The 27,500-nt window shown below is 33.7% G+C and overlaps 1 protein-coding gene across 19 annotated transcripts in view; it reads right to left on the bottom strand.

Annotated features, from left to right (window-relative positions):
- The window catches only part of FOXP2 (forkhead box P2), a 694,699-nt gene that overhangs the window by 40,187 nt on the left and 627,012 nt on the right, over positions 1 to 27,500 (bottom strand). For 10 of the 19 annotated variants that reach the window (XM_007504164.3, XM_056799567.1, XM_016426113.2 and 7 more), the window contains 7 exons: positions 22,952 to 23,089; positions 21,557 to 21,772; positions 19,844 to 20,012; positions 12,010 to 12,223; positions 10,421 to 10,525; positions 2,569 to 2,656; positions 767 to 850 (listed from right to left, as the gene is read on the bottom strand). In XM_007504164.3, the coding sequence (XP_007504226.1) occupies positions 767 to 850; positions 2,569 to 2,656; positions 10,421 to 10,525; positions 12,010 to 12,223; positions 19,844 to 20,012; positions 21,557 to 21,772; positions 22,952 to 23,089 (1,014 nt within the window). The remainder of the gene's footprint in view (positions 1 to 766; positions 851 to 2,568; positions 2,657 to 10,420; positions 10,526 to 12,009; positions 12,224 to 19,843; positions 20,013 to 21,556; positions 21,773 to 22,951; positions 23,090 to 27,500) is intronic. The other 9 variants (XM_007504167.3, XM_056799571.1, XM_056799570.1 and 6 more) reach the window with 3 other exon arrangements.

The following is a 27,500-nucleotide window of genomic DNA, read 5'->3' as shown; positions in this document are numbered from 1 at the left end:
AAGTTTCTTACCAACTTTCATTAAAGTCGAGATTTTATACTGATTCGGTGCTCCCAATGCAAACATTAGCTGAATAAGATAAGTAAGCATACCATTTCAGATAGGACATCTATCTGACTATATTATCACATCACATTTAAATCTATTTTATCTTTTGAGGAAAAGTCATGGCTTTTCTGTATCCATAGAGTAATATGGTTTTCTATTCCTGAAAAGCATATGCAATAACATCTTACAATCAGTATGTCGAATACATTTTAACTGAAATAAAAACCATAAGAGTTGTTGCAAAATTGACTCCAAATGTGTGGTCACATTTTTAGCAAAATGCTCAACCCAAAAAATATATTTATGTGTATCAGAATTGAGCCCAGGTCCTTTCTTGCACCCATACGTAGCTCTCGATTTGTGATTTCTACTGTTACTGAAACAACTGATCTTCAAGTTTTCAAAGTGGGTTTCCTATTAATATCTGTAAACCTATCACAAAAGATATTCTGTCTAGCTCAGCTTCAAGGCAGTGATTTGGACGCTTATAGGTGTACTTTGTTTAGTGTCGCCTGTGGTGTAGATTGGATAGATTTTGTAAAAGATACCATTACTTTTAAAGAAACATACAATTTGACAAGATATTGCATTTTACTTTCAATTTATTGCCATATTTTTCATCACTCTCATTGTTTTCTAACTGTCACTAAATTGTTCATTTTCTTAGTCTGTTACATCGGTAGACCTATTTACTGTTTATAAAGCAATATGCACTTACAGGTTTTGGAGATGGTTTGGGCTCTGAGGGTCGCATGTGCAAGTGGGTCATCATTGCTTGAAGACGCTCACGTTCTTTAGAAAGCTGTTAAGAAAGAGTGAGATCAGAAGCATTTTAGAAATGACTGATACAGCTATTTTATTGCAGTGATACATCTTATCATTGAGCTTGTCTCAGTGTAATGATTCCTGCATATAAAAGTCTATATCAGTGGAAACTTATCTGTGAGGAAATGTAACTTTAGCTATGGAATTAAAAAAAAAAAAAACTTTTATAACCTTCCTTATGTTAAAAGGTCAGAGAAAACAAATAACACTTCATCTTTTTGTCAATAATAGAATGGAGGTCACAGTTGCCTCGACAGTAACAAGTTACTGAGACTGTAAATTAGAAGGCCCACAGTGTCTCTTTAAAGTCCTGTGGACGCTGTTAGGAATGGACTAGTGCCAACAGCTGTGAAAGGGGTGAAGGGTCCTCAAAGGGAAGTGCCTGCCAGGATTGTCTACACACTTCATCCTTTCCCACTGAGGTCCAGTTAGTGCCCCCTGCAATCTGCCATCATCAATCTAATTCAGTAGAGTGACAGAGACCAGGCAGTGTGAAATGTTGAACTCTGCCACTGAGTTGGCATCTACACTTGCACTGGGTCTCATTACAACCGACGGACCTTACTTTTCCATCAGTCAGACACAGAAAAAAAAAAAGGAATAATTGGTCACACTACAAGCGGTGTCTTCAGTTGACCTGTTATGTTACACGATACCCTTTGTAAGTAGTAAACAGGTTTTCAAAAAGCCTTTTCAGCTACCTTCAAAAGAAATCATGATTCTTAAAAAATGAGGTTTTCATTTTTATATAGCTTTATTATTTCCTGATGTAAGCTAAAAAACATTTTTGTAACCCTCTGGAACCTCAGGACAAAACAAAATGCTTTAAAATTGTTTTAAAAGTTCATAAATAACCAAGGCAAAGGCTTTATATTAAAAATGTGAAGCCAATAGAATCATTTGTTTGCCCAAGTTTCTTATCTCAATGAAATGATGTAGGAATCTGAATAAGAACAGTAATTCAGTGACATTAAAGGGGGGAAGCATTGCAAGAATAATGATAACTAGTAAACTATTACCACTTTGGGCATACTGTTATTTTCTTATAAGCTTTCTTCAGTTTTGGGCTAAATTCAGTTTGAGCAGTAAGTAGAAGGAAGTGAAAATTCTGTAAGATTAGGAAAAAGGCAGCATGTGTTGGACACTACACTCTAAGAACTATAACTATGGTAGTATAAATATTTTGCCATTAGTCCTAGGTAAGAGATAAGCAAACAGTGGATACCATTTGACCAATTCGACTTGAATTAAAACAGACATGTTAGAGGCAGTCTAGAATAGCCATTTCTTTTTTGTGCAAAGTTTAATATTTCATAGATGACACTGTAAAGCCTAAGGACAGAAAATCAAGGTAAGCTCACATAAAATTTGTGTGCTTCATAATACCAACTCTAGTTGAGTTTCTGGTGATCTGTAAAGTAAGACAAACTAGGTAGGGAATCTTTGGTTTGATATATTCAAATAGCTAAATACATTTTTATATTAAAAGTCATCAGTTTTTATTGATAATTTTAAAGAAAAGTCTCTAAATTTTATTATTAAATGTATCATCTAATATGAAAAATTAGTTTAAAATGAAAAGGTTGAGAGCCCTGAAAGACCAAACCCCTCTCCCCCAAACCTTTCCAATTGAATTTAAAACATTCAAAAATTGAGGCTGGAAGAATTTTAATATTGAATGACCATTTAACAAACCTGTATTTCTAACTGTTGCACAACCTGCATTTGCACCCGACACTGAGCGGTACTTCTGTCATCCAAAGCATGTTCATTGTTAAGGTGCCTAATTAAAAGAGAAAATCAATTGAAAATTTAGCACTTGGCAGCATCTATGTCCCTGTTGCTGTTCTCCTTTATTCTGTCCTGCACTAGTATTGGTATTGACTTATGCAGAAAAAATGGAGAACATTTTAAAAACTAAAAATAAAAATTTATTCGTTTAGTAGATTTAAATGTTTAAAGACTCTCTTAAAGTCAGGAGTATGAGTTTATAAACTCATAAATGATGACACAAAATATCTTTGAAAATTCTGGAAATTAGTTTATGTATCTAGTGCTTTTTTATTTTAAAGAAAAACAGATATTTTAAAATAGACTAAACAATATTTAAAAGAATAGAGGAAATAATTTATTTAACTTCTTATGAAACCTTATTCAAGGCTTAAGAAGAAATTACTTATTTCATAGGGATGTAATGTGATATGATGATAGAAAGACTTGTAGAAGTTGCATCACAGAATTCAATAGTCATTGTAGTAATAATAACAGTGATATTTTGTTCAACAGTGCCCTACTTTGGACAGAGTTTTCTGGAATATCATCCTTTCCTATGTACCAAGAGGGGCAAAGCATTTTAATTAACTTCCTTTTAGTCTCTTAATTTTATTTTATGTATTAAAGAATTTTGAATATTTGACAGGACTTTAGTTTTATCATGATATATGTATATATGTCATATATAAAGTATACATTTATTTTAGAAATCTAATGGTTTTTATTACACTAATAGTACATCAGCTTTCACCAAGTTAAAGTTTTAGATTTACACAAACATATTCATATATACCTTCTAGTTCAGAAAGTTAAATGTTATTTATGTGATACATTATCCTTCATTGTAATCAATTCTGCAATGGCTAAACTAATGCAGCAAAGCATGTGACTATCACATTGACTGGGTGTCTATGCTGATGTTGAAAAGCAGATGTTTATTTATTAAATGAATACACTTATATCTGTATACATATTCAAATCTAATAAAAATTGAGAAAATTGTGCTGAATACCCTCCTGTGTCGTGTCCCAAAGTAGTCTTACCTAATTATCCCAGCTAGAAGTTATCCCTTTTTGAATATCTCAGACTTCATTTATGTGCTTTTTTCTATCTGATTTATATTATAGTTGTTATATGATATATTCCTATATTAAACTGTAAGCTCTCTGAGAGAAGGAAATGGCTGTGTCATACTTTTATCTCCCCACAGCTCTTTATTAAGGGAGATGTTCTCCCTTTTCTCTTCCACGATGTAAGCATTTAATAAATTTATTTTATAATGAATAGTTTAGAATATGTTACTAAAGTATTAAACACAATAAGGCAGATATATAAGTAACAATACATAGAGAAGAATGAAGACTTTGTTAGAAAAATAAAAGGCATTAAATTACTTCTCAGCTTCATCAGTGTTGAGTACTAAAATCTGATCCATTAGAAACATGAATTCTGCTCTCCCACATACTTTCACTAGTGAAATGAGTTTATTTTAAACAAATTCTCATTGGCCACATCAACAAACTTCCCATGTATCTTGGCAGATTTGTCAGTCTCGGCTCGGGAAAAATGTGGGACTAAAATAGCAAGGTATAGTAGGTCAGGATGAAGGTGTGCTGTTAGAGTACACAAGGGGAACTTTGCCTATACCTTTCCCCTCTGTGCTCAGTGCCAGTCACTGTTGTTTTTGAACCCCACAATAATGAAGTACAAAATTCAGCCACCATTTTCTGAAAAGAAAAATAGTTGTTATAGTAAACCACCCATTAGTTGGTATTATGAAGATAGCCTTGTTAGGCTAGCCAAGTTTCACTAATTAATAGGACCTCCTTGCTTTTCAGAATATTTATTAAAGTCTCAATCTAAAAAATTCAAAAAATTTCAGCAAATGGAATATTTTCTGTAAAAGATAGTGGTAACACATTTGGTTTTATTCTTAAGAGCAAGCCTTGTAATTTTGGGCTATGTTTACAGTCTTATCTGAGAAGGCAAAAAGATAGTCTTCAGTGAGGCAAAATAATAAAGAGAGAGGTTTCTATGAAATGACTATAGGCAGGTAAGAGAATTTGTGGAAAGAGGGAAGGGGAAAAAGATGCAAGGGAATGTGTGCTTAAGTACTCTGGCTCAGGTATGTTCAGTAATTAAGATTTTAAGGCTGAAATCCTTTGTAAAGAGGATTTTGTTTTTGTTTTTGTTTTTGCACTTGTTTACTTCTTACTGATAATCCATCATTCTATATTTATAGGACGAAAAAAGTGCCAAATGTTTGCATTAATATGCTTAGGTCTTACAGACCTATTCAATTTATCTCTGCAGCTTTTATTAGAATAGAGACTGTAGACTACAATAATAGTCAATGAGGTTTTGTCTTGATTGAATTTTTCAGTGGAACACAAAAGAACCTTGCCATTAAAATAGTCCTTTCTTCTCCCGTACGAAGGCGAAAGGTTTTTAAAGTGTTGTGATGTTCAGTAATGAGCCTCTATCTAAATTATCATTGGTGACAAACTCACAAAGCACTTTTCGAGGACACATAGTTATGAAATGCCAGAGCTGCCACTTTCTTTCCTGTAATTATAGGCTAGCTTGCAGCCCTTCAATGATCATTTATAGAACAGCCTCCAGTGGATTACTGAGAACTTGAAAAACACATACATACCTCTGCCACATCTCCCTTCTCCTTTCCTTGCTATTGTTTACCAGTGATATGTAAAAGAATAGTGCCTATTCATTCCCCCTACTTAATCATGCCAATCAAAGTACAGAAATAGTGTCGGATATAAATACAATGAAATACAACTAAATAAATAGGCTTAATATTAACATTAAATTATGAATTTATGTATTTATGACTATTTTGTGCAAGAATTATTCTCTTTTATGGTTTTTCTAACTATCTCAGGTACTACATATTGCTGTTCAAAAATTCTCTATGATTTATAAATCAAGAATGAGATAATACTGAAAAATGAGAGGATTGGTGGATTTTCTCAGTCAGTGCCTAATTGCTGTTTCAAAATGCATATGCAAGGGGACATTTCATTAATCATTTAATCATGTCCCTTGCAGGAAGTTGGAACTAATGTTGCAAATACCCTTTTCATATGAATGCTCCATAATACTATCTTATGCATTTGATATATTGCCTATGTCATAAATTATAGCTGTTTCAAAAGGACCAAGTGGGGTTGTTATCCCTGAAGATGCTTGTTACAAAACCTTTATTAAGTTTTTTTAAAAAACTTATTGCAAGTTCCATTTCACAGCTTCATACTAGCCAACAATAATACTCTTTCTGATGGCAAAGGTCTGTAAATTACCCATGCAATCACTAACACCATTTCACAGACCTGTTCTACTTCTACTGGTCTGCTAACAAGGCGATTACACACAAATTACTGAATGCCTATGAAATATTTAAATGCATTCTACTCTACTATGCATTAATAAGAGCAAAGCAAGCTCTGGAATTCTGGTTAGCTCCAGTCCCTAATGTCCCCTAATGAGCCTCTTACTGTGACTGCAGTTCAAACAGAGAGGTGAAGAAAAAATGCAAAGGGTGCCTTCAGAAAGGCAGCACTGAACAAACATTGTGTGAGCCAGTTCTAATTTATGGGTCACTTTATAGGTATATTGATTTTTGTTTTCAAAATGGAATAAATGATGTGGTCGGCTGACGTTCTTTCAAAACTGCATGAATCTATGTGTGTGCCAGGTGTTGGACGTACACTTGGAAAAGTGTAAACAGGCAGTTGTCTTTTTTGTGAAAACAATTAAGCAAATGTTTCCGGATGGCAAAAAACAGGGAAGGTTCTCTTCAAATTGTCTAATGCATAATTTCTGTTTCCTCAAGCTTTTAAGGATATGAATTTATGTGGTAACTTCATTGAATATTACAGATTATCAGCTCAATTTTAACCTCTAGAATTTCAAATTCCTTTAAAGTTACAGCATTTTAAAAGCCAAAGTGGGATCAGCTCTAAATCTAAGTATGTCAGAGAATGTTTTAACAAAATGTTTCACTTGCATATCGCTGGTGTTTGATTTATTTTGCATCAAGCTTTTTATGTTTAAACACTGACAGGAGTTTAAATACAAAATGTTAGCTGTCACTATTCATTTAGCTGATTATGTGAGATGCCTTAGTTTTGAAAGATGGTGGCACTGTCACCAAAAGAAACAACATTCTGACAAGTTCAAAGAATGCCTTCTTGAGGTCATAATTTTGTACCATGCTGCCTAGTCAAAGACAAAGAAACAGACAATAAACACTAAGTAAGGGCACAATTTCGAGAGAACCAGTCAGCTGAAAAGGGGGATGGAGGGAATCATGTGAAGTTCCATTTTAAAGGACTATTTTTTTCTTGGGTCTTTTAATTATTCTTTTGGCAATGTTAGGTTGGTAGTGGTAGAGAAGGTTGGGTTAAAAGGCAAGCAATATTACTTTTAAACTTTTATTTTCTTGCCTTTTTTGACAAACTTAGTTTAGTCTTATTGGTCAACTGATGCATTGTAAAGAAACATAATTTTACTGACACTAATTGTTTCGAGTCTATAAAAAAAACATTACCCATCTTTTGTGGTGGAGACCATGTTTTGTTTGCTGGCGTCTGCTGTGTGCAGGTTAAAGAACACTTGTCTGCTGACTGGAATGTGATATTGTAAACCTTTTGGTTTAAGCTCTAAAAGTCAAATCCATCTACACTCAAACTGACTTAGGTCCAATGGAATGATAATTAATTTTGCAGACAAAATACACTGAACTTTTCTCCTATGTTATTACACTTTGACATTTATAAGACAGTAACGAAGGACTAGTATTAAATGCTTTTAGTGATCTACTGGGATCCTCCTCACTTAGTGACCAGGAAAAATGGTTAGCTTCTGTCAACACCTGCTTTATAGCAAAATTTTCAAATATTCATAAACATTTTGGGAAGACTCTTAATTGACTTTCTTCATCACCTAGTGGTTTTTAAAAATTCTTGTCTTTATCCTTACAGTTACATAAGGATATTATTTCTCGTGTCCTTCTTTCCTTGAAAGCAGTGTCTCTCATGAACTGACTAGGCAGTAAAAATTGCCACATATATAGGAAGAGGTCTCCTCTAACAGCATTTTATTTAGATTGGGGTAAAAAAGATCAGGGAAGTAAACAGATTGGCTCAAGACAGTGTGAGACAGGACAGAAATTACTCTGCATTCCCTTCAATTCTGCATTGGTTACCAACATGGGATAAATTACAACAGTTAATAATGAAAAGTTTATTTTATATTTTAAAGGCAATCATATACAAAACCAAAAGTAAAAGGCAGGAGCAGTTTATATAATGTATGAATTGTTTCTACTTGGCTAAATTAAGCAATAATTCTAAATTATTAAGGAATAATAATACTTAGTTGAAATGCATTTGTGAGACAACCCAGAGGATAAACAAAAACCAAGATAGGAAAACCTTACACTGGTTGTAGCCATTTACTGTAAATTATTCTTCCTTTTATTCTAAATCCTTCCTGTTATTATAAAAGTGAAGCAAAGCCACTGTTTTATAATCCTCTTTCTCAGATGCCTCTGCACAATTGAGTTTCGATCCTCTTCCCTCCCCACCATTACCACGACCACAAAGCTTCTAGGTAAACTATTTTCTGGGCATAGATACTATAATTCACTTCATAAGCCACAATATCTTCAAATTTCTCATGAGCATGTCACAGAAAACCATAGCACTGGATTTGGAGAATACATCTCATTAATATTTCATTTCAGGACAGTTTACTTGCATTAACTATACTAACATGGGTTATCACACTGCTCCAAGTCAGGGAACCTAAACTATTATAACAAAGAATGGACTAGGAGAAAGGCCTTATAAACTGTAGCCATTAGTTCTGTCATCCTATAAAGTTAATGGATTGGAAAAAAATGGTCAGTCTATGGACTAAAAGTTGAAATTTAATTGAAAGGAAATGTTTTTTAATTGTAATGGGTTTTCATTGGCATGAGCATAAAAAAATAGAATGAAAGCTAAAGTGAGGGTTCACATTGATGATGCATGTTGGGAACGATATGAAATATATAAATATGAGATAAACAATAATTCTTCAATTTTCCAAGTACAGTAATTTTAAAAAGAAAATCAAATTGCAGGAAAGATACTCATTTCCTTTCAGAGGTTTCTTTTGGATTCTACCAGAAGGAAAAATACAGGGTGCTGAAATAAACGATGAGTGGGATTCTTCTATGATGTTCTCTATCATTTTAGTGTGACTTTGGGAAGCAGTAGTGAAATTTCTCAAGATGGTTAGTTTGACTGGGTATTGTAACAGGAAATATGATGAAATGAATCTCAAAATACTTGCCAAAGAATTAGAAGCCCTATAGTCTAGAAGTATGAAAGCATTTATAAAAACCAATTCTTTGGACACATCAGTGTTTTAAAGGAGTGTAGCCCATTTACGTTTAAAATGAGAAATTCCATTTGAGACTGAATAATTTTGGGTATTTAAATAAAAGACCTCTCTAAACAGGAATTTATAAATCAAGATCATTTTGATGTAATAGCACCAAGATATTTTAAAATGAAAGTTCCTTCTTCCAAAGAATGTTTTTCATAAAGAGTGACAGAAATGACCTAGATGTAGAAGGTTTGATAAGCTCTTTTTCTCCCAGTATGTCAAAGAGAGGGAAAGAGTTAAAAAGTGCCTGCTCAAGCCTTACTGTACTTCAATTCAAAAGTTATTATGATGCTGAGTGCTTGTGGCTTGTTGTTAAGGTGCTCTTGCTCTATACCCTGTAGTCTACCATTTGTAAACACATCTTTTTGATGTTTCTGCCAACATCCTGGCAACAAAGCAGTGCAATTTCAAATGAGCTAATTAACTTAATTGTTGATGAAGCATGAAACAGTTCATTCACCCTGTTAGCTGCACCATGACAACATAAGAGACTCAGCCTGTGAAGTTACTCATCTCCATAAGCTTATCTGTAGCTTTCTATGTAGATCTGCTTTATGCTAAAAATGGATGTGTTAAAAAAAAAAAGCTCTCCAAAATGGATCCCTTACCATCAAATGACACTCAGTTAAGTTTTTAAAGATAAAATCCAATGGGAGAAAACTCAGCATTCAAAAATATTTTGATCTTAAATAGTCAGAGAAGTTTTATAATCCACTATCTACATTCAACCTTTTTTATGATCCTGTCAGCAACAAGTAGAACCTTTAACATAAACCTGTTGTTTCTTCATTCAGTCATTCAACTAGTCAGCTTGATTAACTGCCTAAACTGTAATTGTATTTTCATGAATTTGAGATGATGTCATCACATGTATGATGCACCATGCTAATAAGGATACCTTTAGAATGTGTAACAAATGGAAAATAAAATCTGTTGTTCAAAGAATAATTTCCCCATGTAAGAACTATAACTTTTCTGAAAACATAACATTTCTGTCTCTCATAATAATTTTCCATGGAATTCTTATGCAAAATTTGAGAATTAAAAGGAAAGCCTTTCATGTGAATTACATTTTTTTCAAAGTTAATGACTTGATTTCCAGAGGTAAACGGAAAGAGAACATTCCTTCTGAAAGTCCTGAAAGTTTTGCATATGAATTAGAGGATGATGATTTTGACCCTATGTTGATGGCCATGGCTCTCCAGTGGTTGAGAACACATAGATAATTTGTGGTATCCTTTATACTGAAACTTTGCTTCCTACTTTTATTTTTCCTTAACCTTTAGCAAATTGCCTCCCCAAAGAAGAAAAAGAAACCTACTTTAAAAACTGTCCAAAATCTTCACAAATGCTTTCACAGCCAGGCCATTTGCACACTCCATGGCCGTAGAGCGTATGAGAGGCCCCAGTCTCCTCATGTGACGAGCTGTAGCAAAAGAAACAGCGTCAGATTCATTTCAGAAGCCATAATCGTTGGAGGCTGCTAGCGCCTGTCAGGTTACGATCAGTGACAAACAGGTCAAAACAGGTCAATTCAGCTCAGAGCAGTCAGAAAAATTTAATCGTTCTATTGAATAGTTCAACTGCCAAGGCTAGATGATGTTCCAATTAGAGAAGAAATAGAGCCAAAGATGACTGTTAATAAAGGATGAAAAACTAAGATGACTGTATAATACCATATGCTAATTCTGCCATATGACCATAATGTAACATTTTACCTATAAATAAAAAAAAAAAATATATATATATATGTCTATTCAGTTGTGGTCATGATAACACACACACAGACCTAGAAACACATATTTAAGAAATATAAGTGTTATTATTCAATATTTGGTACATTCTTTTAAAAGAAGATATACATGAGAAATAATTTAAAATTGTGTCATATGTATATTTACTATATCAGTTGCAAATGGTTTTAAAAATGCATTCCATTTGGGAACAGAATATGTTATCTTTATTCAATTACAACAGACTTTTCATCATAAAGAATATCAGCTACAGATCCTAGAGAAATCACCCAACTTCTCTAATGTATAATCATCAAATTAATCTCAATTAAAACAACAGCATGAAAGCATCCAGAGGCATGCCATCTTAGAATAGTGAAAACTAATGAGAAAAAAATGCTAGGATACTCAAAGAAGAATTTGATATAGTCTCAAAATATAGTTTATTACTAAAAGGTGTTCAATAATTAAATGTTATATCTTTAAGGGGAAAATGTTTTACTGTCAAAAGTTTGTTAGAACTATCCTAATATCCTTAAGTATCAGATCATTTTCTAGTTATTAGTCTCACTACTAAATATGTTTATTGGTTGGCATAATAGTCATTTAGTTTGCTTGAATTTAGAATTTATTAAGATAAGAAAAAGATTTTAAGATCAAACAATATTTAAATTGACATTTAAAAATAAAATTTTGAAGTAACTTGATATAACCTATACATTTTATAAAAGTTAACAGAAATTGATGAAAGCATGTGTTACCATACATTACAGTGACTATTTCTACAGAATCAAAATTATGTAGGAAGTTGAGAAATTATCCATTTATAGTATTCAGTTCTAGTCATATCCTCTCAAAAACATTCTATCATAGGAATTTTTTTCATGGCCAAATTATTCATATAATGGTTTTAAACTGCATGTTAAAATGTTTACATGGTTTTCATTGAAATAACAGGCATATTATTTTCTTGTAAATCATGTCTTAATTAACATACACAAAACACACCCTTATTCTTGAACATATTCTTAATACAGACAGTAAAAGGCAACTAATCTACTCATTTCTTCCTACTGTACATTTTGGCATTAAGAACTAGTTTTTATTTCTAGCTTTATCAAAGGAAAAACCAAAGCTTTGTGAAAGACAAGCACAGTACAAATCCCATCAGAATTACCTGTCTCGTCTTGCATTTAGAACTGAAGACTGTCCATTCACTAGAGAATGATGAGTTATTGGTGGTGATGCTTTGGAAGTGGTGGAGGAGGTAGTAGAGGAGGAATTGTTAGTAGTGAGGTCTAGCCCTCCATGTTTAATGCCATTGTCTTCCATACTGTGAACTCCAGTCACTTCTTTCCATAACTGCTGAATCTCAGCAGGACTTAAGCCAGCTATAAAAAGAAAAGAGCTCCACTAATATAACAAAATAAAAGTTTCATAGAATGAGCTCAATGTTATTAATGACAACAATAAAGGTGATGCTGTACAATCAATACATTTAAAAATCATTTTACCTCATTATTAAATTGCTTTACTCTCTTTACTAATTGCTTCATAATCTTGTTCCCACTTTGTTGAAGACCATCAATTTTAATATAGTTAAGATCATTTTTATGGTGTGACTCAGGGTTAAAAAAGAAGTAAGTTTGGTTCAAAAAGTAATAATAAAAAATTCAGAACAGATTTTATTATCTCTAGTACTAGAAAAGGAAGGGGAAAAATAGAGATCATAGTTATAACCCAAGCATTGTTTTTCCTTTCAGAATAAAATGAACACACGCACATGCAAACACACACACACACACAGAATCAATTCTGTTTTTACTATGCACAAACTGAAGAGGAGGTCTTGCTATCATCTGAGTTTTTCAATAATAGCAAAATAACCAAACCAGAAAATTTTGCTCTTATTTGAACTAAAGTATCTGCATGGAATTATTACATAAAGCACACCTGATTTTTTTCACATAGATTAAGACTTTAAACCAGTTTGTTACAAAGTTGGCATCAAGGAGAGCAGAACATTCCCCTCTTCCCAGGCTGCCCCAATCAGAGCTGGCACTAAGAAAGAATACTCTTTTCCTCCTCTGAACCAGATACCTTCACTCTTCAGTGTTCCCCTCCAGGGTCAACTAACTCTTATCCCCACACTTGCCAGAGAGAAATCACAATATCCTCTTGACTCCAATGACAGATCTGTTGGTGACCTATTCCTATGACATATATACTTCATATATCTTAAGGACTTGAAGGCCCTGCCATTGCCATATAGTTGTATACCCAAGACCTCCAGCATATTCCATCTACCTTTCAATTGACCTAAACTACATGTATTATTTTCCTTTAAAGTCTTGGGCTGTCCTTTTCTATTTATATCTTCATTGTTTAGCATTGGACTTGGTATAAAGTCAGAGCATAAAAAATTATTTTAAATTACTTTTTCAATTACTATTTCAGAAGGTCTTTAAAGTCAGGCTACTTTTTTAGGATTTAAAACCAGGAAACTGCTTCTACTGTTTGTTCTCCAGGCAATGAAATTAATATAGAGATAAAATTAGAAAATGACCATGTTTATATCTATAGGACCTTTAAATAGTCTAAGATCTCTGGTCCAGTTGATCAGTAGAATCTACCTATTCTGATATTATCAGGATGGTTGGATTGAAAGTCATTGTTAGAATGGTTTTGCCACCTTGAGCAGCATATATAGCATAATCTGAAACTTTCGAATAACAGAAAATCCAGCTTTCCAAAGGTCTTTAAACAAAAACCCCCAGATGAATTTCCACATAATCTTGAAAAAAAGTCTTAATATCAATGCTAAAAAACCTAAATGAACACTGCAAAACAATATGAAAACATGTAGAATCTTAATATGATTTATGATTATGCAGTATGTTCATGATCTGTGAAGAGTTAGATTGAGACAATTATTTGGGCAGGATCAAAAACCCACTTTGATCTAACATCAAGCTAATATGCAGCAAAACTTGTTTTGTTTGAATTATGTTACTATCATCTTGCATACCTGTTTCCCCCATAGTCATGCAAGTAATTGCAATCTAAGCAAAAAAAAATTAATATTCTTAAAAAGGAAAAATGCATACTAACCAAAATGTAAAATGCTCAAAACTTGTTGTAAATCAATTTGCAATTGTTATTATTTTCTTCAACTTTAGAAATGGCGGAATAATTATGAGAAGAGTGAGAACTGTTATTTTAGTGAAATGTTACTGTAGATAGCTAATGATAGGTATTATTCCCAGAATCAAGTACAGTGCTTTGTACATAGTGATTGTTTAAGAAGTGGTATTAAATAAGTGCATGAATGAGTTCCAAAGAAACTAACCAGACTGAATAGTTTGATAACAAGATGTGAATAAGGGTTCTTAAGAGCATGCAACACCTGTGTGTGCATATAGATATTTACTCTGTTCATTATACCATCTTAATATCAGTCTTTCTGATTGTTCAAGGAAATAATTTTACTCAAATGAGGAAGCTTCTGATACTGTATGTAGCAATATATGTTATATACACATATAATATTTGTCATGATTTACTACAGCTTCCCATAATCAACAGTACAATTAATTTCACATAAAGATGAATTAAGCTATAATTAAAGATGACTTACGCACTACTCAAACCCACCTGGGTGCCAAGTGTGCAAGTGATATGACCATGAGGTACAAACAATCTAAGGACACTGTTTACTGAATAAGGTCAACAGCTAATAAATGGCAAATGGTAGTAATACAATTAACATCCACTAGACTTTTCGTTATTTGCAATTTAAATTTATTGGGTAATAACTGCTCATGTCTTAGTTAAATGGTTCTAAGTCACTCTCAGGGACTCTGCAAGTTACTACTGTTATTAATGAACTCAGGTCTTGATCTGAAAATGAATGCAAAGCTTAGAAGGTTTTTACTTTAAAAGCATAGTAGGTTTCTACTTTTGATTTGATTACAAACTAATCTTCATTGTTATCATCCTTTTCATAGCATGCTGTTAAAGAGCTATGGATAAAAAGGGTGCTCTCTATAATTTGGTAAAGACAATGACAATCAAACCTTATCTTGTTCAATGGGGGATAGAAAGCCTCTCTCACATATAAGAAGTAAAGGGAAGAGAGGGCAATACATGACTTTAGGAGATTACTTTGGTAACATTGCCAATAAAGCATTTTATCCTATTATATAATCCTTCTCTTGATATGGGAAGTTTGTGGATACAAAGTTGCTAAAGTAAAATGAAAAATTTTGATTGTTAACTGAAATTAGTGAACATCACATGTAGTTTTTTTTTTTTTATCAATTTGTGTTATTGCATTTCATGAGCTTGTGATGGGTAGTTACAGAAGAATGAAAGTAACCAAATAATTAATTTGACTCACTTTTTTAGGGACAAGAGTTTACCTAACCAGTCTTAGAAAGATATCTATGTTTAAAAAGCACAGATGAAAAAGTAGCAAATGAATTTATTTAGTTTTACACATGAAATCATTTAGGATATAAATAATGATTAGTATCCTAAAAATTCTTGCTACAATTTCTTTGTATTCTATTATCAATGGAAGTGGAAAATAATTTAATCTTCATCACTATCCTGGATAGTTGTGATGACCACTTAGAGAGCTTATCCTTGTGTTAAGTAATTTTTGATTTGTACTCATTACTAACATGATCATTTAAAATTACTTTTCTTTCCCTCTTTCTTTTTTAAACCAGAGTAAGAGTAACTCTAGGAAAATTATTCATTTATTCATGTTAATGATAAAACCTAATATCACAATATTTCATTAATTCAGACTCCACTAATTCCGATTTTAGATGATGATGATGATGATGATGATGATGAAAATAACTGACAATTATATAGTGCTTTGCAGTTTACAAAGCACTTTACATACATTATCTCATCTGATAAGTTGATTCTTATATGGTATATGTAATCACAGAATATTAGAACTGGAAGAAACCTCAAACATTATCTACTTAAACTCTTTCATTTTAGAGATGAGGAAACTGAAGTGTAGTGAAGTGATATTCTCTGAAATAATTTCTTGACACTTCCTTTAAAGGAGTAATTTTATCTAAAACTGTTAACTTTTTTAGATAAAAAACAAACAAAACAAACTAAGGAATTTTCACTATATCTTCAGTTTTAGAGTCCAGTAGTTATTTTTTAAAGTCAGACTTGGACTTTTCATACCATAAAGAAAGCAAATACATTAAGACACAATTTTTTAAGCTAATTGCCCTTATTTTATGTCATCTTATAGATTGTTTTGATTAAGTACTATATTTGGAAATTAAAAAAAACTGCATTTCATTAAATGTATGCCACTGAACACTTTGTGATTTTAGTTCTGCATCCCATTTTTTTGAATTAGAGAGATTCTTACTATATTATTTGATGTCCAAAGTAGAACCAACAAGTTTTAGATTCTTTGGTATAGCAAGAAGCAGTATGGGGTAATGGAAAAAGGGAATGGGTTTAAGCCCTGCCTTAGTAACCTACTGAGACTATGACCATAAGCAAGTCAATTAGCCTTTCATTGTTTCAGTTAGCTATCTAAGATTAAGTTGCAGAAAAATGCTGATCTGTATCAGTGGAATAAATTTGCACATGAGGAATTCTTTCCAATAATGAAATACCAGAACTTTCAGACCAAAAGAAAAAAAATAGGTCTGGCTTATAACTACAGCAAACATGAACATATAGATCTATCATTTTATAAGACTTTTCGAGTGTGTATGCTGCATGTGCAACTATAAAACATATAAACAATATGTAATTCAAATAAGGGCTGGTGAGTAATCACTATGACAGTGAACTTTAATTTTGTCAGTATGGAAATGAAAACTTCTATGAGATAGGAAACATCACCTTCAAATATTTTAACTCAACGAAAAATCATAACCATGATTTAACACTAGTGTGCTGTAATAAGACAATTATCAATTAGTAAGCAAAAAAAAAAAATTAAGAATTTATTACTTTTCTGCTGTGTCCAGGCAAAATAAATCAGGGAATTAATAACACAAAGAATGCTGAATTACTTAGATGATTAAGGGAAAAGTGGTCTTTGATATATACATTATTCAGGAATAATCTGATTTCTTCACTGTGTGTGTGTGTGTGTGTGTGTGTGTGTGTGTGTGTGTGTATGTGTATGTGTGTGTGTGTTTTAAAAAGGATGGCAGTAAGAATAAAGGCTGTTGATTCTTTATTGTAATCCCAAGATTCTGGCTTACCAGTTATTAATACAGGTTTCATATTTAATAACATAAATCCTATGTTTATATGCTGCATTTATGTAAAACTAGTAGCCAGAAGAACAGCTAAATGTTTTAATTATCCCAGTTCATTATAGCTTATGTATTTGAGGAATCCTGAACTAGATTTATTTTCTCTGAGTTACATGGTACACCTGGCATTAAGGCAATCCATGATGAAAGAAGTCAACAAGGTATTTTGGTCCTGCATTTGATTATGAGGACTAGTGATAGTGATCTCTCATAGGTCAAATATATCATATTATTTCATCTTGTTTTGTTCAAAATGTAATATTTTCTATCTCAATCTTGTTTTTGAATTCTGTACATTTACCATACCTCTCACCCTCATGAATTTCAGTAGTCAAAATGATGGGGGAGAAGAGGCAGGTGAAATCAGTTTTATTGTAATTTCAGAGGTGAGTTAAAGCCAAGAGTAAGCAAGAGGATAATCATATTCTCATTATCAAAGAATACAAATAAGGATGCATTACAACTGGAAGGTTCCTCAGAAGTCATCTTTAACATTCTTATTTAAGAGATGAGGCAAGTATGGACCAGAAAGGATAAGCAACTTGCTCAAGATACATAGGTAATAAGTGGAAGTGCTGGGCTTTGAATCCACTGCTTTCTACGATACTTTCCTGAGCAGTTTTCAGTTTTCCAAACTTTATTGCATCTATACAGATACAATGAAGGAAAAAAATATCTGCCTTAGCATGAATTACTCAGCCTATACAATAGGGCAGAGTGCCTATACCTGAGGCTAAGACCTGTTGCAGGATAGTAAGACCATTAAATTTAAAACTATAAAAGAATTTTCATCTAATCCAATCTCACCATTTGAAGGGTGAGGAAACTGAGGCCCCACAGGTGTAATGGCTTTCCCAGGATCCTATAGATAGTCAATGGATAAACTAGGATTTGAAAGCCTTTTAAGTCCAGAGTGAGTATTCTTCAGTGATTATCATGATGTCTGCCTCATTTTACCATCTATCCTGAGTAATAGTCCTTTTCACTTCTTGGATTCTCTCCCTTTCCAAATTAGGATTTAATATACCTACTTCTTTTGAATGTTCTTTGTATACCTCACAAGCTTTACAGGTAGTATTTTAAAACTGGAGTTAAGATTGTGATATGTGTACCTTTTTAAAAAACAACTGGTAGACTGCAGTATTATAGAATTAGTTCTGGGCTGACTTTTAGGGTCATAGCTTGGTTCAACCTATGGGAATATATGTGTGACCTTAATTATATAGAATATTTCTGATAACTATAGTATAGCTATCAGATTGAAAGCAAATATAGTTGTGTGACAAGTCATTTCTCCCCTTTCATATAACTCTTCTAGCTTCAGCTGAATTTCCTAGAGGTTTGAATCTGACACTGAAAATCCGAAATGGCAGATACTGGCATTTTTACAGTAGCAGTATCTTGGGACATTCAAGGCACCAAACCTTTATTAAGCAATTACTGTGTTGTAAGGTTATGTATTAGGTTGAGGAAATACAAGGAAACAGAAGGACAGTAGTGGATCTAACTTCAAGAAGCCTACATATTTTTTGGTTCATATTACTGAATTCCTTCAGGCTGCCATTTTGTTTTGGCTACTTGGACACAGTCTTACTTGATTTTCTCCAATTGTTTAAATCATAAATTTTAAAAGAAAGTGTTTTAAGTTGTCAAAACTCCAGGATGTCAAGCAGGCTTATATAAAGCATGTTTGGAGTATATATCAGACATTAGAGGTAGAGAACTACGTTGGGTTTTTTTTAAAATGCTGACACACTGGTTCTAATGGAAGAATAAAATTAATTTCTCAAAATAAGGATCACATAGATTTTGACATTTAAATCTTTGATTTTATTACTAGTGCTTTCTCCATATTTCAAGTATTTGCATATTTAAAATATGATTTCTTAATATGGGTAATTCTTGATTAATGAATAAACATCTAGAGCTAGGAGATTCTTTAGCATCCAATATAGATTAAATCTCATTACAACAAATTTGTTGTAATGAAATCCCTAAATAACAAATATAATGAACTTTAATTCATGGCCCATTGATTTAAAGTAACATTTGTTCAGTTAAAATGATTATATAATAAAGTCATCTCAGTAACCGCATATGGATTGAGTTTTTGAAGCTCAAGGAATGAGTTTCTTATTTTTTAATTAAAGTCTTTTTCAAAATAAACTTTGTACATTAACATAACTCATGTTTATCTAGCATTTTGGAACTTGATTCTGTTATGATAACAGAAGTACAAAATAAAGGTAACAAGCAAATTTTCCATACTCTGTGTAGGCAACAGTGAATAATATAGTTCTATAGCCTCAAAATAGTCATATTGGGCAATGTATGATGAAAAATTACTCAGAATCTCTCAGTAAGAGTAAAAAAAAATAAGGTATGCGTTTCCTTAAGTTTAAAAGGAAATTTTGGTTTAAGGATTAACCATTTATTGTTTCTTTTTCAGAGCATTTATTTCCCATGGATTGTATCAGTTTATGTATATTAAATGTTGTGGTCCCTATCTGAGTATTTAGTGTAAATCAATCATGCTTTGCTTGAATTCTGTTGCTCTTACACAACAAAATTCTTTCTAACCATTTCCCCCCAATAGAATCACCATGTAGAATTTCCTAGCCTCAAACAAAAGACATTATGGTAGCGTAGATAGAGAGTTCAGGATTAGAAATCAGATGGGTCAGATGTATGTACCTTGTGGCAGAGACTGGACAGGAAGAGCAGACTGGCCAGGTGGGATGGAAATGAGTCCCTGACGCTGGAGATTCAGCAGATGTTGCTGCTGCTGGAGCTGTTGCATCTGGAGGAGCTGTTGCTGGAAGACAAGCTGCTGTGCTGCCAACTGCTGCTGTTGCTGCTGTTGCTAGAAAACACACACACACACACACACAGACACACACACACACACACACACACACACACACATACACCACCACAATGAAGAGCTAGAAAACAGAGTCTAGAACAAAAGGAATTCTACTACTTTCACTCTTCTAGTGAGTTACTAAATCATTGTCTCATCAGTCAGTTCTCAAATTCATTACATCCAGGGAACCCAGGTTTGGAAATGCCCTTCCTTCTAATGGTTGTGGTGTGGTAGAAACCCAAAATGTGCTTGGCAATAGTGAGTCTGGAACCTGGCTCCAGAAAAAAAAAAACCTCTCTTCAAAAATTGTTTTTTAATAAGCAGTTCATGGCAGATAGTAACAGGTTTATCTTTGCTAAAAGTGCAAGCAGCAGTCTGTGGCGATTTCAATGGCAACCTAGTTTTTCCAACTGAAAAAGTTTGATCTGCATGGTCCGTGAATGTGGTCTCTGGTGATCTATTAGTAAACTGGGATGTAGCCTTCGTTTCACTGGCTTGTTGGCTCTCAGTTTCCTGTTGTTGGAATATATTAAAGCTAGAGTTATGTTCAAAGCAAAAAAAAGTGCCCTTATTATAACAAAAAGTAAAACTTCCAATTTTGTGAGGCATTACAAGACAAACCAGAGTTCTTTGGACTCAGGAGGGTAGGAGAAGGCAGTCACACTTCAGAGAAAGACAAGCTGCTGCGGAAGACCTTTCCTTTTTAGTTTGGGGAAAAGAGAAACTTCTGATGCGCTCACTGGAAAACAGACTGCATAATGGAGCAAGTCATGTGGATTGCCCAAAGCCTCCCGAGAAATAAGGGAGCAATTTCTATTCCATAGTTGATGGCTGTCTGAAATTCTATTCACAAATCCAAACAGAAACAAAGCCTCAGGAGGTCAGAACTGTTTCCTGTACGTTTGCATAATGGGCAGCTTGAAGACAACTTCTACGATACCTGCTGATCAATTTAACTACTTCAACATGTTTTGTTTGTATTATGTTTATATTTGATGCAGTTTGCTGACAAGTGCGAGCGAGGCCTGAGAAGCCCGCTTGTCAGTTTGATTTATGAGCACATCAAACTGTAACTTTCTACTCGCCACTCCAAACCTACAGTAGCAGTTCATTAATCAGGGCCTATGACTTTGAAATCTGTGCTCAACCAGTTTTCTTCCCCCCCCAACAATAGGCTAAATTTGCATGCTCTCTGAGCTGTACCATGGAGAAAAATAAGGTTCCCTCACCAACCTAGATTCTTGGTGAATACAAGATAATCAGTACTTTGTCCACCACACAGCTTGCTCTTTGTACGCCGTGATTCATTAGTGAACATTAGACGCCAGCAGCATTGGATTGTAACTCTCAAGTCCCGTGCTACAAAAAAGGAAAGCATGAGAGTTCTACTGCCACTGTTATTAAGCTCAGGAAAAATATATAATAATGCATCTTTGACAGCAAGAGCCTTGTTACAGGAAGATCTAAGATGATTCTTGTCTCTCAACGCCCCTTCTCAACCCTGAACTATTATATACATCAATGAGATAACCAGACCCTACCTCTTTTGCTTGCTTTCCCGGATGCTGTTGTTGCTGCTGCTGCTGCTGTTGCTGTTGCTGCTGCTGCTGTTGCTGTTGCTGCTGCTGCTGCTGCTGCTGCTGCTGCTGCTGCTGCTGCTGCTGTTGCTGCTGCTGCTGCTGCAAAAGCTGAAGATGTAACTGTTCTTGCTGTTTCTTGTAAAACTCTTGTAGTTGTTGCTGAATAAACCATTTTGACTTTAATAAATAAAGGCAAAAGTTTCATGTATTATCAGTCTCCTAAACTCATCTAGGTTGGCATAGGGTAGAGGTGCCATTAAGATTCAGCACATAACAGGACTATGCCCTGGATTTGAAAAAGCAAATCTACATACCTTTGCCTCCTCCTCCCCCTCTCCCTAAGGCAGCTCTGAAACTTCCCAATCCAGAATCTATAATATTCCAAACAAAAGGGTATATAGAAAGTCTCTTTGCTAGTTAGAATGTAGGAGAGCCAAATTACTTTCCTAACTTTCATTAATGATTACATCTTAAATACTTATTGCTAATAAAAACTATTTTCTCTACCACCTGCATTAGATCAAAATTCAGTAAGGCACTATAAAATAATATAATTCTTACTGGGGAGTTACAGATTAATCTTTCACTGTTTAGCAGGGCTCCCGAATTAAAACTAAAGAATGGCTTTCCCTATGATCAAGAGGTTAGATAGTCCAGTGTTAAAATACATGAAATTCCAGAGAGAGAAATACATTATTTTCTCCAATACAATGGATTATGCAATAGACTATCCAAATGAAATTATATTCTATACTATGATGATGCCTGATTAGTGAGAGTGTCTTTATTAGGGAAAAAAAAAAGACAAGTTTTATGGATTCTTGGCGTAGCTGCAAGTCTTTATGCTCTGGAAGGTAGGCTTCTCATTTTAAAGCTCTGTGCATATTTTTGAGGGAAGGAAAATGCAGGGAATTATCTTTCCTTCATTGTAAAAAGCTGGTCAATTCAAATTTCATAACTGCATTCCACTTCTGTGACTAAAGGGAGTGCTAAAGTGTTATGAATTTTAAAGCAACAATTATCTACAAGTCTATTTACACTTTCTTTGGCAAGTCTACACATCAAACGTGCCTAAGCACTTGAAAATTTAAATATTGATTTGCTCCACATTCAAAATATACCTGCCTCTGCTGTTATGCTACATTTAAATGGATCAAAGACTGTAAGCAAAGCAAGTTTCACTCACTTTGGTAATTAAAATAAGACATTTATATCTTAAATATCATAAAATTATGTCTTTCAAAGCTAAAGCATGTCCTGATGGGTTGTCAAAAATACCATCACCATCACCATCACCACTACTTGTGAAAATGCCCAGGGTCATACTAGTACTCCAAAGCAGGTAACCCACATTACCTGCTGTAACATGACTGCTTGTTGCTGCTGAAGAAGTGCTTGGAGCTGCTGAGGAGACAGTACTTGCTGCTGAAGAATCTGCTGCATTTGCTGAGGGGTGATCACCTGGGGAGTCATCATGGCCACTGACACAGGCACCTGCACAAATAGAGAGAGAGAGAGAGAGAGAGAGAGAGAGAGAGAGAGAGAGAGAGAGAGAGAGAGAGAGAGAAGAGAGAGATCACAATCAAATGGACTTCAGTTGACCTGCATTGCTTTTATCCATCATCATTTTATTTTGCACCAATGATGGACTGCCATTTGAATATCATATTTGCTACTATAAAGTCCCAGTTTCAGAAAGAATCTGTTATTTTAAGACCACAGGACTGTTGCACTCGATTTTCAGAGGCATCAGATTTCATCAGACTCAAGCTTTATGTTTCACATCTCTTATGTATTACTTTAAGAGATTTGAACATTGGCTAGTATAAATGTGTATTTAAAAATAAATGATCACATGGTAGGACTCGCAATACTCCATAATCAATCATCTTATCAAGTGTCATAATGTTATAAATGGAAAACTATTGAGACTATTTCAGAAGTTATGATTGAAATAAATATTAAAGATTAAACACTTTGAAATAAGATATGTTTTACATAGACAATAAGTGCCCAAGCTACTAAAGACATATATGTTTCTTTAATTTTTCTAAGTAAAGAAACATAGAAAAACAACAGTGTTCACAGTTACTTATGACTGATTTGTACATGGAAAATAATTGTGCAGCTATTCTCAGAGAAACAATGAAATGTAATCCTAGGATTCTGGCTTCTCTGGGCATATTCTGGGTTTTCATCTTATTCATAACTTAAACCAAGAAATACATAAACCTTCAAATGAATCAAAGTAAACTTTGTCCAAAAATGAAAAAAAAAACTATTCACAAAGAAATTCCCAGAAATTAGTGTCTTTATCAAGTAGGGAGGGAAGAGAGAGGGAGTGCAGAAAGGAAAGAAAAGGAGAAAGTAGAGAGGAGAAAGCAAAAAATAGGAGAGATACAGAGTAAGGCAGCGGAAGAGTAAAAGACAATGAAAAGGAATAAGCAGAGAAAGATATAGAAATAGGAGATGGAAGGAGTGGAGAAAGGGAGGGTGAGAGTGGAGGGACAAGGTATGTCTTCAGTTTGACTGCAGATGCACTGTCTGAAGGCACTGCTTGTACTAACTAGTACATAATCAAACAGCTTGTCAGCTTGCCAAGTTTGCAACCTTTAAACAAGCAATTACTTTCTTTTCTGAGAGAAAATAATTCACTATAAATAAGAACTATTAATATAAACGTTGCTTTGTAGCAAGTACTTGAGATATACTTTTTTGCAAAGAGAAAGGGGTTATTAATAGGCATCATTGATTCATAATCAGATTTTAATAATGAACTCTTATCCAGTTCAGACTGATACAGTTGAACACTTTGTGCTATAAAGTATGGAGATATAAGTAACAAAAAAAAAATACAGTTGGGGTGGGGCAAAAGAATAAAGGTTCAGTGTGCATAGCTTTCCCTTTTCCCAAAGTCCTCAGATTTAATTTCCTAGTTGAAGTTTTCCTATCTAATATTGACATCTTAAAATGCTGATTAATTAAATCTACACTTAACATGAAGAAAAAGAATTACAATATAACTGAATAGAGGTCATTTACTTTTCAAAATTAGTTCTAAATTCTGCAGAACTGACACACAGGTGGATTATACAGCTTGAATTATCTAATAAAGCACCCATTTTGAAATTTATGCTGTAAAAATAATTAACAAAGATGACAACAATATTCCACTTAGAATTTGTTACTTAGTAATACTTAAGTGCTTTCGTCATTTAAAAATGAAGTACTTGTTTACAGGATTGCTTGTTCTCAGACAACTAAATTGTAGGGTTAGAATAAACCAGTTTGAAAAAGTTTCTCTTCTCTCCAAACTTGGCCTCCCTTCCCACAATCATTTAACTTCATGCTGTCTCCAAACAGCAATGAATCAAACTGAAATGAAGGGGCAGGTAAAGACAGACATGTTAAACTTTAAAGAGGCTGCCAATCCATTTATATACCTCCTATAAAGTCCATCATGTGATAAGCAGCTTGCCACACTTCTAACACCTTACAGCCCTTGTCACTTTTCCTTTATTATACTTCAGTACTTGATAGGTGCTGGCTTGCTTAATTATCTCTACAACTACCAGTAAAAAAAATATTTATTTAAAAAGATCTTGTAGATAACAAATATGCTTTGGGATGAATATTTTATAAACATAATCCTGTCATAATATAACACCAGCTCATAGGCTCATTACAACTTCGGCATATGGTGTAATGTAAATCTTGGTGATAATAGGATAAGATGCTTGAAAATTAGGTTGGCATTCAACATTACATTTCTCTTTCCTTAGGATTCTGACTGCTCTTGTTATTGGATATTTTCTTAAATAGATTAATTGCTAAAAAATAATATCTCCCAGTTTCTACTTTCAATTCCAAGGCAAAGATAATTATTATCACTATCAGAAAATAGTATTTACTAAGCGCTACTAAGGTCCTGTGGTTAAGCAGACTGCCCCTGAACCCCTGTCCTCTGGGGGCTATCTATCTAAAACTATTGTTGAAGTGAAAGAGTGAACAAAAACTTATTAAACATAGCTCCATGAGTAAGATATGATTGGAAAAGAACTAATTTAATCAGACTGAAAGATGGAGTTGAGCTTTTTTTTCTTTGATAAATATTTAAGTTTTCAATTCACCCATAGTAAACAAAGCATTTTGAGATCCCCTGAATAGTTCTAATTTACTTTAACACAATATATATTTCCTGCATTGATAAATTTCACATTTTTTCCACCCCTCAGATTGTTCTACTGTTTCGGAGAATATACTTTTCCAAGTACCAAATTATTCTACTTTTAGAAAGTGCAAAAATTCACTTCTTTTTCTTTACTTGTGTGACAATGACATTGTTTTTGTTGTGTACTACATGATCACCATGCAGAGAAATTCATGGATAGATATAAAAGGACATAAACCAAATGCATTAAAAAAAACCACATACCAATGATGGTAAATTTAGCAAAATTAAATTTGAAAATGTTAGCCAAAATACAAAGAGGCACCGAATCTCAAAAATAGACATATGTGGGGGTAGTTGGGTAGTTCAGTGGATTGAGAGCCAAGTCTAGAGTCCTAGGTTCAAATCTGGCCTCAGACACTTCCCAGCTGTGTGATCCTGGGCAAGTCCCTTCACCGCCGTTGCCTAGCACTTACCACTCTTCTGCCTTGGAACTAATACATAGTATCGATTCCAAGATGGAAGGTAAGGGTTTAAAAAAAAAGAGAAAGAAATAGACATATGTGCCAGAAATCCATTGTGCTATATATTGTATTGCCTTTTTTAAAAATCATAATAAATGTTTATCTTTCTCCAGATTTCATGTTAATATAATTTTTTAATATTTGTTTTCTTATACTTTGAGATCCTTGTTCTCCATTATTTTGCTTCTTAAGGAAATATCTTCCCAGGAAATATCTGAACTGCTTAATGAAATTATTTTAATTCACTTTCAGTAATGAACATGGATATGATTTGGTTTTATTAAGATATAACATCTGAAATTTATATCATGGTAGTGTAATACAACACACAACATGCTTATATGGTTTTAGTTTGAGTATATGTAATGAACTTACTGAATAGCTATCAAATAGAATTTAATTTAGTTCATTTCAATTTAAAAATACAAAGTTAAAAAGCAAAGCACTGGGAATAAAGTGTCCCAAAGGACCACTTTTGTTTAGGGGACTGTCAGGTGCTAGGGGATGAGTAAAACATGTCTCTGATTCATTAAGGAGATAGGGAACATAAGACAAGTGCATAAGCAACTGGAAGGCAAATAATTCAACATATATAAAGGAAAATTCCCTAAAGTGTTAATGGAATATTTGTGGAGAAGTCATTTTCAATTTGATTATATTTGTGCCAGGCACACAGTAAGTGCTTAATGATACCGGAGGGGCAGCTAGGTAGCTCAGTAGATAGACAGGTCTGTCGAAGTAGATCTTGCATTCAAATTTGAACTCAGACACTTCCTAGCTGTGTGACCCTGGGTAAGTCACTTAATCCTAAATGACTAGTCCATACCACTCTTCTGCCGTGGAACCGACACTTAGTATTGATTCAAAAGCAGAAGTTAAGAGTTTTTAAAAAAAAAATGCCTCGACTCTGCCAGGCTTATAGGTAAACACATCTAGAAAGTAAGTGGGTATACTAGTGGATCATATTTTCTAGCAACAGAAATCAGGAAGCATTGGGAAAGAAAAAGTCAACTTAATTCACTAAATTTTCTTTTCCCCATCCCTTGGCATTTCTAAAGCTAATGGCGTCTAGTTCCCTTCAGCAAAGCAATAGGGAATGTGAGAGGTGGGAGAAGGTAGGAGGATTTCCCCAACTTTAAACCAGCTTTGTTTTGTTAGGGCTTTTTTAGACTGTTTTTAACACCCCTCAAGTTTAGTGTTCTTATGTATT

This window comes from Monodelphis domestica, chromosome 5 (assembly GCF_027887165.1).
Source record: "Monodelphis domestica isolate mMonDom1 chromosome 5, mMonDom1.pri, whole genome shotgun sequence".
NCBI lineage: Eukaryota > Metazoa > Chordata > Mammalia > Didelphimorphia > Didelphidae > Monodelphis > Monodelphis domestica.
The sequence above is the reverse complement of the archived record's forward strand: the minus strand, read 5'-3'. Positions and strand labels throughout refer to the sequence as shown.